General features: G+C 37.7%; 2 protein-coding genes across 4 annotated transcripts in view; one reads left to right on the top strand and one right to left on the bottom strand.

Moving 5' to 3' along the window:
* The window catches only part of B3GAT2 (beta-1,3-glucuronyltransferase 2), a 46,251-nt gene extending 45,917 nt beyond the window's left edge, over positions 1–334 (top strand). The window contains exon 4 of the mRNA XM_075747438.1: positions 165–334. Coding sequence (XP_075603553.1) covers positions 165–179 — 15 coding nt within the window. The 3' untranslated portion in view covers positions 180–334. The remainder of the gene's footprint in view (positions 1–164) is intronic.
* The window catches only part of SMAP1 (small ArfGAP 1), a 102,692-nt gene that overhangs the window by 11,373 nt on the left and 70,165 nt on the right, over positions 1–21,154 (bottom strand). For all 3 annotated transcript variants that reach the window (XM_075747434.1, XM_075747435.1, XM_075747436.1), the window contains 2 exons: positions 13,926–14,010; positions 4,621–4,748 (listed from right to left, as the gene is read on the bottom strand). In XM_075747434.1, the coding sequence (XP_075603549.1) occupies positions 4,621–4,748; positions 13,926–14,010 (213 nt within the window). The remainder of the gene's footprint in view (positions 1–4,620; positions 4,749–13,925; positions 14,011–21,154) is intronic.

Below are 21,154 nucleotides of genomic sequence, written 5' to 3'. Positions count from 1 at the left end.
TATTTCTTGGTGTACATCCAGTACTCATGGCAAACAATGTAGCCTTTTCTTTGCAATCAACCCTTTCTAGGCTTGAAGACATTTATCTCCCCTGCAGTCTCATTTCTAACTCTTTCTTCAGATTTCCCTTATCTAGAACTTAAAATATTTTTCTTTTCCTCTAGACTCAGTCCAGCTAGTTCCTTCTGGTTTTGAAGTATGATACCTACTCTTCCACTGTGTTCACCTCAGGCATTTCCAGCACCAAAGAGAGATAATCCCAGAATCATAGAATGGTTTGGGTTGGAAGGGACCTCAAAGATCATCTAGTTCCAACCTCCCTGCTACGGGCAGGCATACCCTCCACTAGACCACGTTGCCCAAAGCCCCATCCAACCTGGCCTTCAACACTTCCAGGGATGGGGCATCCAGAAACTTCTCTGGCCAACCTGTTCCAGTGCCCCACCACCCTCACAGTGAAGAATTTCTTCCTAACATCTAATCTAAATTGACCCTCCTTCAGCTTAAGACCATTACCCCTTGTCCTATCACTACCTGCCCTGGTAAAAAGTCCCTGTCCAGCTTTCCTGTAGGCCCCTTCAAGGACCAGAAGGCTGCTATAAGGTCTCCCTGGAGTGTTCTCTTCTCCAGGCTGAACAACCCCAACTGTCTCAGCCTGTCCTCTTAGGAGAGGTGCTGTGGCCCTCCTCTGGACTAGCTCCAACAGCTCCATGTCTTTCTTGTACTGGGGACCCCAGAGCTGGATGCAGTACTCACAGGTGGGGTCTCATGAGCACGGAGTAGAGGGGCAGAATCACCTCCCTCAACCTGCTGGTCACGCTTCTTTTGATGCAGCCCAGGATACAGTTGGCCTTCTGGGCTGTAAGTGCACACTGTCAGCTCATATTCAGTTTTTCATCCACCAGTACCCCCAAGTCCTTCTCTGCAGGGCTGCTCTCGATCCACTCATCGCCCAGCCTGTATCCATATTTGGGATTGCCCCAACCCAGATGAAGGTATTAAACTTTAGCTTTCAGATACCTCAAAATTTAAAGGGGTAAAATAAACATAAACAGAAGCTACAAACAATTCAACTGATCTTATTAGAATAGGACTAAATAGCTCTCCAGTAAGACTCTGCTTAACTAACATTCACAGTAAAGCAAACTTCTGAAATAACTCATTTTTTCCATAAAACCTGAGGACTTTGACACATTATCATCACTACAATTTGTTAACAAGTTGAAGCTTGCCTGCTCATTTATGGCAACCATGCTAGGTGCCCATACCTGGCCTCAGGGGAAAATGAGTATTTAAGAACATCTAGTTATCTATAACATACTACTACATCAACATGAAAGCTTGTCAGACTTGAATCGTGAAGAACATATACCATCTCTACAAAAATATATTTTTATAGCCACCAAATCAATAAAATTCAAATCAGGCACACACACACAAAAATCCCAAAGAGTTTAAGTTGACTGGATTTTAGTATCCTGCTTGGAGAAAGATTTACATTAAGTGTTTCTATGAATTAATACTTTCAAACTTAACACCTCACAGGGTTTTTTGGTTTTTTGGGTTTTTTTTAGAATGGTAGGGGTTGGAAGGCAGCTCTGGAGATCATCTAGTCCAACCCCCCTGCTAGAGCAGGATCACCTAGAGCAGGTTGCACAGGTTCGTGTCCAGGCGGGTTTTGAATACCTCCAGAGAAGGAGACTCAACAACCTCTCTAAGTTTTCCCCGTCTCCCCCTCCCTACAAGTTTCAGTGAAGAATGAAGATCCCACCGTTACTGGAAGACATACCCATACAAAGTCTGAAATTAACATCTGGCTAAAACAATTTAGGAAATTGTTTTAAGTATAGCTGAATATGACAGACCTTTCTTCAGTTCCAATGTTTGGCAATAAAAAACTTTGTTCTAATAGCTATAATTTAGCTATGGTCACTTCACATGAAAAAGCAGCACTAAACATACAAAATGTCTTTTTTTTTCTTTTTTTCTGTCCCTGAATATTGTGTAATGGGTACATTTATAGCATATGCCTTTTATCTAGCTTTACAGTAGGAGCTGGTTAAGTTAACTCTTCTTTAACTGTCTTGAGTTTGCTAGTACACTAAATTGTAGAAAAAAAGTTATTCATTCACATATTGTTCTTTACTAGTCCTTTACAAATTGAACAGTTTTTATCAGCATCCAACTATACAGAAGAGTAGGAAGAAATATTCTAAGTGTTTTTGAAAACTGTAATAAAGATGCATATCTGAAAAGAGAGTAAAAGTGCATACAATCCTGAATTCTCAAGTCATGTTTGAAACAGGAAAAACAAATGCTTTTGATTTCATTTGAAAATCATGTCTTGGCTATTTCAATGGTCATAAATCCTAAGGTTTGCAGACATCACATTGTTTCAGTTTCATAATAAAACATTGAAACAGACATTTCTGTGCTCCACAGTGCCATAAAAACATATACGCTTAGTACTATATGCTGCCTTACAGGCTCGGCTTGAAAAGAAAAGATCACCTTTGAAAAATCAGCAGTCATACATTGCTTCTACAAATCAGTTGAGGAGCACCATTAAATTCCTTTCTCTTTCAATATTCACAAGTTACACTGTGGTATCTCAGAAGCACCTACTATGCAGAACATCACGGTAAGTATCTCCAAGTAAGAAAGCAAGCCACACTATTCCACATTTGATCCATTCTTCTATTTCATTTTTTTAACTCAAGGCATTCTCTTAACAGATATTCAAACAAGTGCTACTCATCTCAGCTTAAAAATTGGCCATAGATTTCTTCACTGAATTTTCCAAATCCAAATGCAGGAAGTGAATGTTAGGGTTACTCAAGTGCTGGACTGAGTTCTAGTTTATGCCCACTTTCCTATTTGCAGTCTCGCACAAAATAATTACACCGCTTTTATACTTCAAGAAATTAAACAGACTGAGTCCTTAAAATCCCTTATTATGGAGGACCATTTCCAGTTTGCAATATTCTCCTGACTCTCCTCTGAATCCTATACAACTTTTATCCATATTACAAGGTGAAAGATCCCACAAAACACTCATACCACTGCCAAATGAGAGGCACCTTCAACTGCTGCCTGGCATCAGTTCCCAGACTAGACCCTACCATCCTGAATGCAAGGCCTGCAGGGCATTTTTAATCCTAAAGCAAAAGAGAATATTCCCTTTGTCCCAGTTTATCAAGCAACCCATGTAATGAGCATTACAAATCTATCTTCTGCTACCTACCCATCTCTCATCTGGTTATTTTACATTTTCTTTGAGAAAGAATTAAAAATGGAAGATAACCAAGAATTAAATCTTGGAAGATGTCATTAAGGACCATGTATTTGATAAAAGTTCTGTTTGCTGCTCCTGGTTATGGCACTCAGAAAAAAGCAAAATGTCACTAAAAATCTGGACTGGTTTGTTAACAGCAAGTAAATATGTTCATGCTTTCTAGTACGCAAACAAGGTGATACTTACCAGATATTAAGAATAACATTATCCATTCTACTGCTTTTTAATCAATTTAGTGTCATACTTGATCTAGAAACTAGCACATTAAGAGATCAACTACAGGTATCAAAACATTTCTCTCACAGAAGGTCTAGTGACCAATCTTCATCACAGAGATGCACTTTAAATAATCTATTTTCTTTAATTGCTAATGCATATAATTCAATATTCTTTAGCAGCCACTCCATTATTCAACCCATCTCCAACTATCACCATCCAAAGAATTAGCATTCACTTTGCTTTTTCTCACACTTGAATATTTAGCCTTCTTTTGGGTTTCCTGTATTCTACAGCTAAATCACTGCTAAACCAGCAGGTTATGTCACTTGCTTATAGAACAGAAACAAGAGAAAGCCAAAATTCTGAAAGGTCTCAGCGAAGACTGTTTACTGAACATTAATAACAACCCAAAAATCTTTTCCTCTGAGCAGACAGTGACTACCAACAGAAGTTGTCACTTCAAGCTTAAGAAAGGCAGGAAGGGGGGAAAACCAGAAGTCATCCCTGTTACATGTGTTAGTACCACTGGCCCATTTATTATGGGGCTGAGCAGAAACCTCATGATTCTAGATTTGAATTTACTTAATCTACACCAAAGCTGGATACATTAAAAAGCTCAGTGAAGCTGGAAACGGGTTACTGTTTTTCATATCTACCTCTATAGGTAGGTTCCTCTAGATCAATTTTGACTTAACGCAGTAGAATAGCAGACAACAAGCGCTCAGACATGGTTCTTTCTGGTACGTTGAACAGAGACTGCCACAAGAGCCAAGAAAACCTATACCAACACTTTCCTTTGCAATCTTAGCTAACACATCCAAACCTAAATGCATGTATACAGCTCATGCCCCTCACCTCACGGGTGGCTTAAGGCATGGTGGGAAGCTTGCTCTATCTGTAGTTTTATGTTTAAAAAGAAATGTGGTTTCAGTGTCTAAAACCTAAAACTAGTGTCTACCTAGCATGTTGCACAAAGTCAGCCCTCAGCAACAAGCAGGGGAAGGGAGAGTAAAGGATAAAGAACAAAAATTTAAATCAAATCTGCTGAACTACATGGATATGTGCAAGCATATATTTATGCTCACATATAAGTAAATAAATTTTACCTGAGCAGGAGGTACAGCAGTTGCTGGTAAAGGATTAGAGATCATTGGACCGAAGATATCCAGGTCATCATTCAGTGCTGTGACAGCAGCAGTGCCTCCATTTGTAACAGATGATTCAGCTGGACCATCTTAAAAAGACAACACAATCACATTTAATGTGAAAATTGTTAATAATTTAACAGCATGAGAATAATTAAAGCTGCCTGTTCCCTCCTACTCCGCCCCATTGAAGATTTTCCCAATTTCAGACATAAGACATTTTTCAGACTGTGATATTATTCAGATTTTGTAAGGACTTCTTTCCCTAAAAAGATGGTGTACTAGTGTGCTTCAGGAAAAAAAAAAAAAAACAAACCACCAAACCAACACTTAAAGACTTCCCCAAGGACAGCCACATCAATTCATCAGTACACATTACTCATTTTTAAAGTGTCTTTTTCAAGCACACCAACATTTTGAGCGAGAATTTAAACAGATGTCTTACTGAGAAGGCCCCAACTTGGGAGCCACATACGAGACGAAATACACTGATCTGAGTTCCTGAATTAAAATTTGTAGTTTAAAATCCACAAAGTTATTCTTGATATGCTAATTTACTTGAGGGTACATAATTAAACTTCACATTAGGAGAAAAGTCCATCCTTCTCCCTTTTTCAAAGGTGCTTTGCACTGACTTTATTCTATAGCTCCTGCCAGGCACACTGGGCTAATTATCTGTAAGAACCTACGGCTCTTGCTCTGTACAGAGCTAACCTTCTACAGCCTTGGTGCTTCCAACTGTTTTAACACATGAATACAATTAGTGATCTAGGTGAAAGTGAACATGTGTAGGACAAAAAAAGGAATTACATTTTTAAGGAGAATTACAAAATGTGCTAAAGGAATAGAGCAACCATTTCTCACTTGATTTCAAGCTGGCCAAGAACAAGTGGAAAGAACTGGCTAATTAATTTTATTCCTAAGCTTATCACAAATGGGTTGCCATTACACAGAGCTCAACAAATACAAAGCTGAGCATAGATTCTGCTGAACACTATGATGACTGTATAGGGTTAACAGCAAACTTCAGGAAAAATAAAAAGTCTCAAAGTATCCAATATTCACTGCAGAAGTCAGACTTCTCTGGCAGAACAAACTAGCTGAATTAAGTCAAAACTCTCCCTCCAACTGAAACATCACCATGACAACTGGCATGACTTTTTATACATCACAGGAGGATAAATTCTAAAATCCGCAGATTACAGTACACTGAAAAAACCCTACTACTAAAATCATAACACAATTTCTACTTAATGCTTTAGCATGTTTAAAGAACAAATTTCCTTCTGGCTGCATGTGTTGGATCCACTGTTCTTATTATTCAGAGTAAGCTTCTGTAAAGAAAATTTTAACTTACCTAGCATCCTAATTAAAGGATTTGGGTTTGCTCATTTGTTTTTAAATTCACACAATTACACATAGGTAGCAGACTTCAAATACATCCACCAGAAACTCCGGACATACATTTACAAACTAACATAGGAATATATTCCAAATGTAAAACACATGAGAATCAGGATCACCACTTTTATACTTTAAAAGGCATCAGGGACATCAAAAAATAGTTACTATACATTTAAGAAAAACAGTCACTTCCTTCTTTTACTAAACTGTAAGAAGTTATTTTCCACTGTCCTACACCCATGGCAGTTATCTGCCTGAGTGAAAGATCCCTTTCAAGAGCAGAGGGCAATCGTCAGAATATCAGCACTAAGTTTAGTGATAACACATGAAACGTGTCTTACCACCACAGAGAAACATGTAATGCTGAAGGCAGATGTGATGTTTAGGCATATTAAAGTTTCTAGAACTCTAATGAGGAGAGAAGTGGTCTGATTAGTAAAGAGCACAGTTGTGAAGCAATATTTATCAAATAATAGGAAGCTTCCAACACTTATTTAAAATAATACAATTCCATCTCTCACATAACTGCAACATGCTTTCCCAGCTGCTCAAGAAAATCATAGAAGAATCGGTATTTTATTTTTCTAAGAAAAAAAGAGAGAACAAAAAAGTAAGTTTATTACTTAGAAGGAAGCTCTCCATTTGCTCTCCTCTACTTTTTTATTTAAGAACACGAATGACTGGCAGACTATAGCAAGATTTGTCCCCCTGCATGACAAATACTGTAATTTTTCATTACTTTGTTCTGCCACATACAAACTCACTGCAGAGACCACCCTTCCTGGCAGCCCAGAACATCGACAAGTTGGAACAAACCAGCAGAAACAGTAAGAAGCACCAGTCACTGGAAATCGCTTGACTGAGGAAACTATCACAGAAGACTGACAAGATTTTTGGCTGGTAATTCATACGAGAAGGCACTGCAGTTTGAAACCATTTGTTCAGAAGATCACCACTGTGAGATGCCTTCTCATTTCTGTCTGCCTTCCAAGACCAATGGAAGGTGGCCCTCCTTTAGCTGCCTGGCATGAAAGTATTTATTTATTTTAAAGATAAAGATTGTCACTGCTGTATATGTGAAAACTTAACACAGAAGTCATGAATATCGAAATCTGACAATAAGGAGCACATCAGAAGCTACCACCATCCATGCATATCCGAATTTGGTCTTACTGTAGAGATGCTAATCTTTGCACCTTAGTACGTACAGATAACGTGATACAGCTACAGCTGCTACACAAACCACAACTTTGAACTGACTTTGGTATACGTAAAATCCCCAGCAAATTTTTTAAGCACTTACTGCACCTTTTTCATACAGGGAATTATGAAACAACCAAGCAGAATTCTTGCAATTCTTTGAGAGCTATATACTTGCTTTTGTGACTATCTCAGATACACAAATGACTTTATACTCTAACTTAGTATCCATGGCAAGCAGATACCAGTAACTAAGTCCAAAACACCTTGAAGACAGGGATATGAGAAGGACAGAAGTGAGTAGCATTCACAACAAACTGAACCTCAGCAAATGTATTTATAGGCCAAACTTGTGCAAAGTTCACAAGGATAACTAAGCTGTCTGCAAGGACTAAGAAAGACCCAACTCCACAAAGGCAAAATGGCCATGGGAATGGATTGGCAATACTAGATCTTCTATGCTAAGCAAACAGTGAGTGGTTTAACAACAGCCACAGGAGTGAAATAGTAATAAAATTGGCTGAGGTGGCTATGGCATGATTTGATTTTGCTGGGAGGACTGCCATTCCAACAATTCTGAAATGCAAAGTTACAAACTCATCTATGATTATGACAAAGCTACTTACATCTTAACTATAAAGGTCTTCTCCCTCCCTTATTTCCGTTCTGATGAATGGAAGTCAGTGGACAGCAAAATGACCATATGTATAATCTGCTCCACTGTTCCATCCACACTAGTGCTTTAAGATATGTGCAAATAAATATGCTGGCAAGTTAAATAACAAGCTTCTTTTGAGGTTATTCTGTAGACAGGCAGTTCCAAAAACATCTCCCCAAAGGTTCACTGTTTCAGATAAATATAGGAACATACAGTGCATAATTTTCATGCAAAAGGATCGTCTAGAATTAATAATTTAATGTTCTCATTTTTTCAGTGAGGAACTGTGTTATAAAAAAAAAAAATCTCGTCACATTCCAAAGTGGTTCAGTTTCCCTGAATGTAAAAAGGTTAACAAATAAGACTGAAAATCTAAATGTAATCATTTACTAAAACAAGCATTTCACATATTGAGAACATCCACGGGAGAACATATTCACAAGAACAGAGTATTTTTCAAGTATTTAATATGCTGCTTATAAATTAATACTATGAAAACCCAGGTTTTTGCTAGATCGTTTCTGTAAGTGTTATTTGGTAATGTATGTGCCTTTCAGCTCGTACTGAATTTTACATTAAAAATAAATATTTCCCTGTCTATATCAGTGCAGAAACCAGACATTTTGAATTACTGTTTACAACACAGTTTTAAGCCTGTATGAATAGTACTAATAGGTGATCCTGTCTTACCGATTTCACAAAAATGTAATGGTTAGAATATTTTTATCTATCAAAAAGCAACTCCAAAAACATTCCCCATGAAACTAAAAAATTCCAGAAAGAGCTAAATTTCAAAATATAGAAGAAACTTAACAGTGTTTCCACTCCAGTTTATTAGTTAATTGCTTGTAGCAATATTAGTATCTTCATTTAAGCATGTGTGTATATATATGCAGGCAGACACAAACTTGTACTTGAATATAGTATTTCATACTTTAGAGAGATTATGGATATTCTCAACTTCAACGCACCAGGCCATGGATTAGGACATATATCTTCCTTTCCCTCCCCATTTTAAAATATTTCTGTAGTGTAATAAAGATGCTCTGGTGGAGTTCCAAGTTCTAAATTATTCTAAGTATATTACTTTTCATTCAACTTCTGCTGCTCATCATTAAAAAAATGTTTAGAAGAGGTGGCATGTATCTGACAGAAGGAAACATGGCTGTAGTCCTTCCAGGGAACAGGTAAAGTCAGACTAAGTTATACAGGCCTGTTTGAATATTTTGAGAAATTTATAGTTTTAACCAACAGAGACCATCACAGAATTACTTTGAAACAACTAACTTTCAATCAAAAGTACTTCAAATTGCTTTTCTGGAGAATGCATCTGTAGCTAGGAATGAAGTATTAGATGTGGCTGAACCCACTGCAATGACAGTGTAAGCAAGGCAGAGCTTCCATGCTCAGTCAGAGGATGTATGGTAGAAAGTCAGTAGCTGTGGTCCCAAAACTTCTCTTTTTACATTTATTGCCATACTGTGCAACAGCAGCTGCTGCTGCTGCTTTCAGATTAGAAAGTCTTCTTTAATTTGATAGTAGAAACAAAAGCTGTTCAGCAGGATATAGTAAGTGAAGGGTTCCAGGGAAGCTTACCTTTATAGTGCCTTTCTGCATATATTTTATTAATGCCTGACATTTTTGCAGAAAACCATTCATAGGATGGCTATTTCTGTATCATACTTATTAAAATAAAATGTGGAAAGTCAGAAAGCTAACAATGCTGTATGCTTCAAGTGGTTGTAAAAGTTTTCATTTTGCATAGAAATGTTGCTTACTTAAGCATAATCTTAACACAGCAGCAATACTATAAATGTTAACATGTATCTATCTATTCATATATGATATTTAGTACTCATATATGTATTTTTATTATTTCTTAAATGCAGCTTTCCAACTTCTGACCAACCATGCTGCTTTGGTACTTACTAGACAGTACTGACAAAAGTACATTTCTCAGATGTGCAACATTCACCTACATTTCATACCATGATTAAACTCTCAACAGTTCACAGATGTGAAAATATTGAGAGAGAGTATTTCAGAGAGTATTTCCCCCACACAAGCAGATATACAGCTTTTAGTATATCATACTTTACCTCCAACAATGCCACATGAATGCCCCACACATCACAATCAGTTAGTAACACCACCACAATACATTTATTTTCTCCTGGTCATCCATTGTAATTTACTATAATGGTTGTTAAAGAATGTGCAAATGTCTGTTTTATGAAGAGCACATCTAAACATGGTAAAATGATGCAGAATATGTAAAATGCACTTTCCTTCTTTCTGATAATTCTGTAAGGTAAAATAGTTTTTAAATATTTCTTTTTTTTCTGTATACCAAAATAGCTTTTAAGACATACCTTGGCAAACAGAACAGTCCAAAATTGCCCTTGTAATATTCCAAGAAAAGATTCCCACTATCATACATAGGTATTACAATTTTTTACAAGTATTTTTAAAAATTGTCTTTATTTACATCAATCAAGCATAAGCGGAGACATCCTGCTTGTAAGACAAACCCCTGACATATCAAGCAGCACAGAGTGCACGGTTAACAGCAGTGAGATGAAAATGCAGCACTGCCAACATCTTAAGTGCTGAAGAACTTTGGTTTACACGCTGTGACTTTCAAACTGAAAAATGTGTCCTATAATTGCCCTATTAAAAATTAATGTTACAAAATCCCATATTATTGATTTTCAGATCAATTTTAAGTCCCTACGTATTCAACAGGGCACACTCAGTGTGGACAAGATCCAACTAATTACAGAGATCATTTAAAAAGCTGCTTCAGCTTTAGCCTACAGAAATAGGCTGTGATTTCTCATAGCTTGGGAAGACAGGGAAGGAACTTGGGATTGCTCAGTAAGAACACTAACACTATTGCTTGTGGCGAACATGAGAATATTTAGCTTGGACACATCCATTTCCCCACCTTTCTGTGTATGGAGTACTGAACTAAGATCTACTCTGAATCAAAAGGCCAAAAGCCTTGTTTATGTAGCTGGATCACCAAAAAGTGAATATCCAAACACCATCTTAATAATAATCCCCCTAAAGAGGAACTCGAGGGAACCACATAAATCTATTTTAAAAAGGCTCAGAAGAAACACAAACATGATAGTACAGTCATTGAGGATATTATGCCTCTTCTGCTATTACAAGATTTAAAGATACAATTTTCCTAGGCATATTATCTTGAGAATTTTGCCATTTGTAAAGAAAAATAAAAACCAATTTATTTTTAGAAAATGATCTTGTCTGGCTACAGTTGCCACTGGGTGAGCCCAATCTGACAGAATTTTCGCCTTCTGATGAGGTCATTATTAAAAACCCAATTGAGACAAAAAGAGCGATGACCCAATGGTTAACCCCATACCCAAAGCTAGCACTGAGGCTTACGCAAGAAAATACTTTGCAAGAGGCTGGGCTGCTTTGAAAGCCAAAATTAGTCTAGCATGAATTGTGATCTATTAAAATTACTTAATCTGCTATCACAAGTGATTCTGATCTGCCCCAGTAAAAGCTACGACTGTTCTTCATTTGCAGAAATGAAGTCCTAAGAGAATGAATCCTCATTAGAAACATGTTCAACTCGGTAAGAAGAATGAACTATGCGATCATATCCATTTTAATATTGTTCGATGTGACATATCAAACAATTTAATCAGCAGTGCACCACTGCAGCAACAAAGGCAAATGAGATCTTGGGCCACATCCACAGGGTCATTACTAGCAGAGATAGAGATGTGATGATCTCACTCAGCGCCTGTCAGGCTACACCTGGTGTCTGTGACCAGTTCTAGTCCCCACAATTTAAGACAGATGGGAACAGACTGGAGAGGGTCCAAAGGTGGGCCAGAAGAGAGTCAAGGGGCTGAAGAACCTGCCCTGTGAGGAAAGACCGAAGGAGTTAGTTCTTTTCTTCCTGGAGAAAAGATGGCTCAGAGGGGACCTCATCACAGTATTGCAGTACTTACAGGGTGGCTACGAAGAGGACAGAAGCTATCTCGTCACAAGGAGTCACACGGAGAAGGCAAGGGGCAATGGGTGTAAGTTGCACCAGGAGAGGTTTCATCTCGACATAAGAAAGAAATTTCTTACAGTGAGATCAATCACTGGAACAACTTCACCACAGACACGGTACAGTCCCCATCACTGGAGGTGTTCAAGATGTGATCGGACAGGATGCTAGATAAATATCATCTAGGCAACCTTTCCCATATGTTGGACCACATGAGCTTTCAAGCTCCCTTCCAACATGGGCTATTCTATGGTTCTGTGATACATTGGGTTGAAGCAATCTTTCTTTTAATACTATCTGAAGTAGTCTACTGCAGGCATTTAATTAAAGACAAGTCTCCAACTGAAATATGCAGGTCTGCTCTCATTAATACATAATCTCATTTGCAGCTCAGTGGATTTCAAGAGATACTAGCTTATTATACTGCCTTTCAATTTGTTATTTAAAAGATCTTTAAACACTCCCTCCTCTAAAATTAAGTTTTGTTAACATACAAATTATAAACTTTGCCCTTTGTATATCTCACTATGCTTCCTTACAATGAAGAAACACAGCTGTTGAACACCAATTATAATATTCTTTCTATTGCATATTACATCTCAAGTTAGCCTATGAAATCTGAGTTCATTATCATATCATAAAACAGCGTTACTAAGATTCTTTTCAAATCATGACTAAAAGGATAAAGAAGCCTGACAATCTCAGAAGCACATATTGATTACATTTTAGTTCTTAATTAGGTTGTTGGTCTGGTAAAGGAAAATAAAGGAGGATCAGCTTTCTATTAAGTCAGAATTACTTTTGTTTTTAATAGTTTCATTCTACATCCATAATCTAACTTCTACTGCGTTAATTAAGATTTGCTTGCCTATGGTGGCAAATTACTTGGAATGAGATACGGATCACAACACATACATAACTGGTACAGAAATAGTATTCCATAGCTATTCTACATCCAGAGGGAAAAATAACATGCATTTTGAATGACAGTGTGAATTCTAAAACAAGGAAGACGTTTATTGTTTTGCTGCAACATTATTCATACCTTAAACCCAAAAATTTAAAAACTCAGAACATTTTTCTACAAATTCAAGTTTTTAGAATTACATCTAAAAGACTTATCAGCCTCCTTCAATATCCTGTAAAACTATGTAGAAATTTAAGAATGATCATTGTATTGATATAAATTGAATATTCTCACAACTCTGAAAATTTTCCTAACAGTCAACAATAAAAGGGATTAAAAATTATTGTAATATTTCATTCTTCCAGTTCCATTTTAAGATTCTATCCAATCGAAAAACATGCTTAAGAGTAACACTAGATAAATGAAAGACCAATTTTATGAATATGGCCTTCAACAAGCACAGAAAAGGTGTAAAAACACAACAGTATAGCCAGACAGTACAAATGAAATGATTCGGATCCGAAGTAGTTTATTTACAAGACAAATACACAGTTACCTACCAGTCAGAAAACAAAAGGTCTATTAGATAAAAATGAATGATGATCAGAGTCCGTACACAACATTGAAACACCCAATATATTAAGTCTTAAAAGATACTAGTTAGCTGCAGTCAAACGGTTTACTGTTATTTTTACTAATGCAGGGATTTTATGATATAAGGTATTTTACAGATACACAGTTCAGATGACCTCAGCGTTTTCATTAAGAAGTACACTTGTACCATAAACATTGAAATACCACCATCCATAAGCCCTTTGAAGATCACTTTGATAACTTCCCCTTCCCACAGGAGCTCATTACTCTCCTTAGCAAAACACAAGTATTGATATACACAGCTCCCTGTGGCATTTTCCTTTATAGTTTCAAATTCATATAGACTGAATCTTATGGCTTTCAAATTCAGCTATCAGTAAGCAAAGAAAAAAATAAAGTATATTTATTAAAATATAAAATGACGTATCTGTGTTTGATTGAAAAACAGGTAATTATATAGTTCTTACCAAGTCCTAAAAGGTCAATAGTGGGTTCTGATGATTTTTTTGGACTTGCTTTAGCTTCTGATTGCTGATCGTCTTTCTTCTGCGGCTTGAAAGGAAACAAAAAACAAAAAACACAAAACACAAGTAACCTTTCTGAAAAAGATACAGTGCTTTAAAAATTCCAATTAAAGATGCTGCTCCAGTATCAGAAATAAAAGCCCTTTTCTATATTTGTTTATCATAATGAATTTGATTCGTAATGAAGAAAGTTGCAGTTATGGTCTTAAGGATCACGGCACATGACTGTAAAAAATTATCCTCATACCTTCACTGGTAATCAATTTTTAAATAAATGTAAGCTCCAGGATAGGTTAAAATAAGCTGAAATCTTAAACTGAACCACTACATACCATGCAGTAAGCAAAAAGCTGTCTATAATTTGATTTATTGACTAATTTTAGCATCCAAACTTTACAGTTCTGCAGCATTAAAGAGAAAAAAGAATCAAGTTTTTAAAAGCTGAAATTTAAAAAGTAGATGGACATAATCTGTGTTCATGGTCTTTGCCTTTGTAAACCTGAAGACAAATAACAGTATTTTTCTCCTTTGAAAAAGGGAACTCCTAGTGTTTTCTTGCCTAGAGTCTTCAAAATGTAAGATGGTATTGACATGAAATTTGATTAAGAAAATGACTTCATAGATCTGTTAATAGTTCTTCTCATACCATTATCAGGCTGGTCACCCAAATGCATCAAAACATCAATTTTTAAAATGAAAACAAACCGGTTTATAACAGTGACATGACAAATGCATTCTCTTACATGCCTTTAACATGCATTTACTCCATACTTATCAAAAAACCATGAAGTGGCTTGGTCAATGAATGAGCCTTTAACTAAAACAGATTACCAAATCATGGCGGTAGAGCACTGTCAGGCTGGGCATTGAGCCAACACCAACAGAACCTGCTTAACTCCCACCTTTATCACCCCCATAACACAGCTTCGACAGACTCACTGGGTCTCCTGAAGTCATTGCATCTTAGTATTTAGTATTAGGAGAATTTTATAGTTCAACGCATGGAGCAAGCCCCCACTGAAAACCTCCAGGAAAGAGCTACAATGAACTGAACTCCATTTCTGCAGCTACAGGGAACAGATACCTTCACTCTCAAAATGATCCTTGCTAATCTCTCAGAGAAATACTTACTTGCTCTAGCCAAAAATCCTTACGTTGACTTTACACACCTCATTCAAGAACAAAATTGCATGGGGAAACTGCCTGCTGGAAAAATATTCCATGGATTACCTGATTCTACATTGGAATAGCACACTGATTCCAAATGCAACTCAATATTGCAGAAAACCCCCCCCAAACTTCTACTTGGTATGAGAAAAAAGTATGTTTTTTCCAAGTAAATTTTTGCATATCAATTTTTTTTTAAAAGTGACCATTCAAAATATCATTTTCTACAACTGAGCGTACCTCAATAAATATGCCATAAAACTTAAGTTAATATGAACATCAATTAGAATTAACAATGAGTATTTCAGAACAGAATTTATCATTAAAATGCGCATGTTTGGTTCCTCTCCAACTCTGGAAGGAACACCATGGGTCACAGAAGCTGTAAAAAGAAGGATTTCTGACATGTTGCTTGATTTCATAAAACTGACTTTTTTTTTTTTTTGCTTAAACAGCTTAACAATTCTGAATATAGAACAATAATTTCTTTCAACTGAAAAGCAAATTTGTTAGAATTCGGTTAAATGCACAAATTTTCACTACTCCAGATTAAGTTTACAATAACTATTTAAAAGCACAAGCTTGAAAAGCTTGACAGGGCTGATTTAGAGTGCAAATGTTTTACAGAAACCAAAACAGTTTTGCAAACATTAGTAAGGACTAAACAGATGGAGTTCAAATAGCACTCTCTTTTATTTAGTACTTATTACTGTAGAAAATTAATTTCATTACCTACACTAAAAAATTAAAAATATAGTAAGAATAATCTACTTGGCTCCTCTGCTTTGTCAAACAAACATTGTCTATAATTATTAAATGCATATTTCTATTTCATCACTCTCTAAATAAGAAAGGCAATGAAGATACAAGATACAGAAATATCAATTTCTATAAAAATAAGATCCTTTAAGGTACCCTTTTCCAATATCACTACTATAGGTCTTGATCAGCAGTTTCTTTCCCATTTTGCTCCCTTGCCAGTATGTAAACTAATAGGTTTTAAGGTTACCTCATAGTTAGTTACCTTAAGAAAGACTGCAAAATTATTTTCAAGCTTCTTAGAACAGCAAATATTTCTAGACACTAGTACTGCATTCATTTCTTTGACAGAGATTTTCTCCTTAAAGCAGTATTCAGTTTCCCCTTTACAGCTACACAGTTTCCACCAAAATACTAACCTTCAGTCTGAAAAAATAAAGCTAACAATTTACCAATACTTCATCTGTACAACAGTGGTCTCACAAGCAATAATCAGTAGCTATCTGGAACAAAATCCCCTTCTTCTTACCCTTAATTTTACCTGATCATAACAAACAACAAAAGTTGCTGGGATTTCCTATCCTCCTGTCTGAGGTTTGAACCGATTTTAAATTCAGTGTGCCTTTACTTCTGGTTAAGATGCCAGAAATAAAGTGCTGCATGCCACTAATGAGGGCTTTTGTGCAAATTCAGAAGACACTTGTTTGGTGCCTAAGGTCATGATTCAGAGATATCTGAAATCACCTACGCTTAGGCATAAATTAAATAAGGTTGGCACTAATGGCCTGAGTTAGAACAAGAAACCTGCATGCATGCAATTCTTCTTAATTTAAGAATACCTACATTAAAAAAAAATAATACAGTAATGGGCTTCAAGACAGCCTTGTTCCCTCTTTGGCCCCATGGACTGCTCTGTGGTCCACCTCAAGAGGGTACAACGAAATGCAGTGCCTTACTGAAGTACTTTGCTTCTATAGCAGATATCATGGCATATTTCTGGGGCTGGAACAGAGGATCTCCAGAGCTCCCTTCCAACCTAGATAATTCTGGCATAAACAAGGTGTTGAAACTTTCAGAAAAGAACAAAAAGGGAAGTCACATTGGAGTCACTTAAAATTTGTATTTCAAATCATAAAGAGAAATCTGATGTTTAATTTCTTTTTAGTAGTTTTGCTCCAACAGAACTCATACATGACTGAGCTTTATGTAGACAGTGGTCTTCTGAGATGTTAAAGCTAAATGTTGCACACAGTAAGCACAGAAGTGTGCAATAGGCAAAAACCTGCATAACAAGGCAGTGACATTTCTTAAATGTAATGTTTAATTTAGTATTGTGCTTTATCTAAAAATTACCACATTTTGTAGAGGTGCAATATAGCATGACAAATGCTGGGAAATCCTGCTGCACTAAGATTCATCTCAGTTTCTATTACTAGTCTGCTTGACTCCCACAGCAATTATTTTTAAGTATTGACATCAATACTAGATAAACTATTCTTTGTTGAGTCCTTTGGAAAAAGTCTGCATAAAAATAGGAGACTAAGCAGCATTAAATAAACTAAAAATAGCACTAAAAATCTGCTATTAAAATGCCAAGTAGAAGGGAACAGGTACATAATTTTGTGCATTTATTTTCAAGCAGAGCTTTCAAGGTTACTGGGGCTACTATTTATTTACAACATTCAAGGTTAGCTTAGCAACATACGTTGTTTTATTAAGTGAAGTACATTGTTACAGCAATTCCTAAATATATTTACTTTGGGTCATATATTAACAGCCTCTCATTCAAAAACATCTTTATGGCACTAGTACATTCTTCTGAAACACAGTTCTCACAAACAGCAGAGCATCAAAACTTCTCCTATACAAGTCTTACATTTCCATTTTTCACAGTTGTCACTAATGGCCACTACAGTGTTCTTCAAGGTGTTCTCATGTTGGAGTATCTATTGAACCCAAGCAACGTCCTCTGCCTTAAATTATTCTAGGATTACTGAAAACAGCTTATTTGCAAATATCACTGAAAGAAACTGAGGTCAGAACAAGTTTCTAGGGAATCAATTCTTTTCCGTCCTCCACATGATCAACTTATTATCTAGCATGGCTTGCAATTTTCTGCCTTAAGAAAAAATGAGCCTCTGTTTTGAAAAGAGCCACAATAACCCATTTAAGTTATCCCTTGTTCAGCAGGTATTGGGTACTTCTGCCAACTTAAGGAGACAAATAAGGCATCAACCTTGCAACCTCTTGTAAATATTTTCACCTATAAAGCACATCTCTTCAGCAGAGGAGCAGGGACACATTATTCAGATCCAGTACAGGCATCATAAATTTTTGCAATCATATAACTGGGCTACAGTAATCCTTTATTGTTTGGGGTTTTTTTCCAATCCTGTCCTTCTAACCTTTTACCTAAGTACATTCTTCTGTCACTCCTATCTTCAAGGGCAAGAAGGAAGATCCAGGGAAGTACAGGCCAGTCAACCTTACCTCAGTACCTAGGAAGCTGATGGAACAACTAATTCTGGAAACCATTCCCAGGCATATGAAAGGACAAGAAGGTGATTGGGAGGAATCAGCATGGCTTCAGCAAGAGGAAGTCGTGCTTGACCAACCTGGTAACTTTCTACGATGACTGGCTTGGTTGACAAGAGGAGAGCAGTGCATATTGTCTACCTTGAATTCAGTAAGGCTTCTGACACCGTCTCCTGTAAGATCCTCATAGAGAAGCTGATGAAGTATGGACTAGATGACCAGTGAGGTGGATTGAAAACTGGCTGAATGGCCGGATCCAGAGGGTGGTAATCAGTCTAGTTGGAGGCCAGTCACCAGCGGTGTACACCAGGGGTCAATTCTGGGTCCAGTTTGCTGTCGGAGCGAGTCCAGAGGAGGGCCACGAAGCTGATTGGAGGGCTGGAGCACCTCTCCTGTGAGGACAGGCTGAGAGAGTTGGGGTTGTTCAGCCTGGAGAAAAGGCAGCTCTGGGGAGATCTAATTGCGGCCTTCCAGTACCTGAAGGGGCCTACAGGAAAGATGGTGAGGGACTGTTTATCAGGGAGTGTAGTGACAGGACAAGGGGTAATGGCTTTAAGGTGAAAGAGGGTCGATTTAGATTAGATGTTAGAAAGAAATTCTTTACTGTGAGAGTGGTGAGATACTGGAACAGGTTGCCCAGAGAGGTTGTGGATGCCCCATCCCTGGAAGTGTTCAAGGCCAGGTTGGATGGGACTTTGGGCAACCTGGTCTAGTGGAGGGTGTCCAGGCCCATGGCAGGGGGGTTGGAACTAAATGATCTTTAAGGTCCCTTCCAACACAAACTATTCTATGATTCTGTTCAACATCATTAATGAGCTGGACAATGGGGCAGAGTGTACCCTCAGCAAGTTTGCAGGTGACACAGAACTGAGAGGGGTGGCGAGAAGGTTGTGCTGCCATCCAGACAGACCTCAACAGGTTGAAGAAATGGGCTGAGAGGAACCTCATGCAGTTCAGCAGTGGGAAGTACGAAGTCCTGCTACTGAGGAAGAGCAACCCCAACCACCAGTACATGCTGGGGAACCACCAGCTGGAAAGCAGCTTTACAGAAAAAAAGATCTCTGAGTCCTGGTGGACACCAAGTTGACCATGAACTAGTAATTTGCCCTTGTGGCCAAGAAGGCTAATAGTATCCCCTGGGTTGCATCAGGAAGGTTATTTATTGCCAGCAGGTCGAGGGAGGTGAACCTTTCCCTCTACTCAGCACTGGTGAAGCCACACCTGGAGTGTTGTGTCCAGTTCTTGGCTCTGCAGTTGAAGAGAGATAGGGACATACTGGAGCAAGTCTAGCAACAGGCCACATAAGATGATTAAGGGACTGGAGCATCTCTCATATCAGCTGAGATATCTGGTACTGCTCTGGCTAGAGAAGAGAAGGCTCAGGGGGGTTGCATCAGTGTATACAGATATATGAAGGCAGGGTGTGCAGAAGCTGGAGCCAGCCTCTTTTCAGTGGTGCCCAGTGACAAGACCAGAGGTAACAGGCACAAACTGAAACACAGGAGGTGCTGTCTGAACATCAGGAAACACTTTTTCATTGTCAGGGTAACTGAGCACTGGCACAGGTTACCCAGAGACGTTGTCGAGTCTCCCCCCTTGGAGATACTCAAAGGTTGGCTGGATATGGGCCTGGGCAACTTGCTCGGAGTGACCCTTGCTTGACAAGGAGTTGGACAAGATGACCTGCAGAATTCCCTTCCAACCTCATTTTGCGATTCTGTGATTCTCTCAAGTGATAGAGCGCACAGGAACGGTCAGCTTTTTTATTCACTCTTGGCAGGTATTTTTGCCAAGGCTGAAGGCCTTTCACACTTTCTGGCACCTTAAACAATCTCTTCATTTTCTTAGCTGAAGGGGCTAAAGCAATCTTCTCTGAAATACTGTGGTTTCTCAGGTGCTCATCCATCTCGGCTGGTGTGACGTCTAAAGCATAGAAATGCTGTTTCAGGATTGCTTTTGTAGCAACTAGCCCTTTTCTGTATGAGTAATCGCTCCTTCTTAAGGGATTTTTTCTCATCTGTATCTACTACAGCCTCTTCCTGTAGCTCTCTCTCAGAGATCACTTCAGTAGCAGCTCTTCAGATGGCTTCAGCAATTAAGTGCAAGTATCTCCTGCAGGAATATTATGCATTATTCATACTCCACACTTAATAAAAGGAATCTGGGAAAAATAATCAAGTACTACCGCAGGAGAGGTAACAGTTGCTAAGAGGTTTCCCTGACAGGCATGCCATGCTGCTAGTATGGGAAGGTGAGTACTTAACACGAGTCAAGAGAGAATGGACTAAAGGCAAGAGTAGTTTTTTCTTCTATTGTCTGATCAGAATTTCTATTTTTATTCTTCTGAAAAGACTGTGTGATACATAGGAGACTAAGACAAATGCTATTCCTTCATAAAATAACTGAATTTTTACTTAATATTTAGAAGGTAGACTAATTGTCAGAATATTAGGTAATCACATGGACAACATTTTCCTAAGAGCTGTATTGACTGCATTTTATTAAAAGTATGTAAGACAAACATATATGGCTGTGCACTAAAAACTGACAAAGTTGCTATCATGGAAACAATTCCCTCTAAGTTTCTGATCTCATGCAATTCTCCATTTAGCATTCAGTGATGACTAACTCCAAATTTTATACCCAAATCAATCTACATCTAAATCCTGCCTGCCGTAATACAATAAAAACATACTATGACAATATGTACT

Source organism: Balearica regulorum, chromosome 3 (genome assembly GCF_011004875.1).
Source record: "Balearica regulorum gibbericeps isolate bBalReg1 chromosome 3, bBalReg1.pri, whole genome shotgun sequence".
Lineage (NCBI taxonomy): Eukaryota > Metazoa > Chordata > Aves > Gruiformes > Gruidae > Balearica > Balearica regulorum.
The sequence above is the reverse complement of the archived record's forward strand: the minus strand, read 5'-3'. Positions and strand labels throughout refer to the sequence as shown.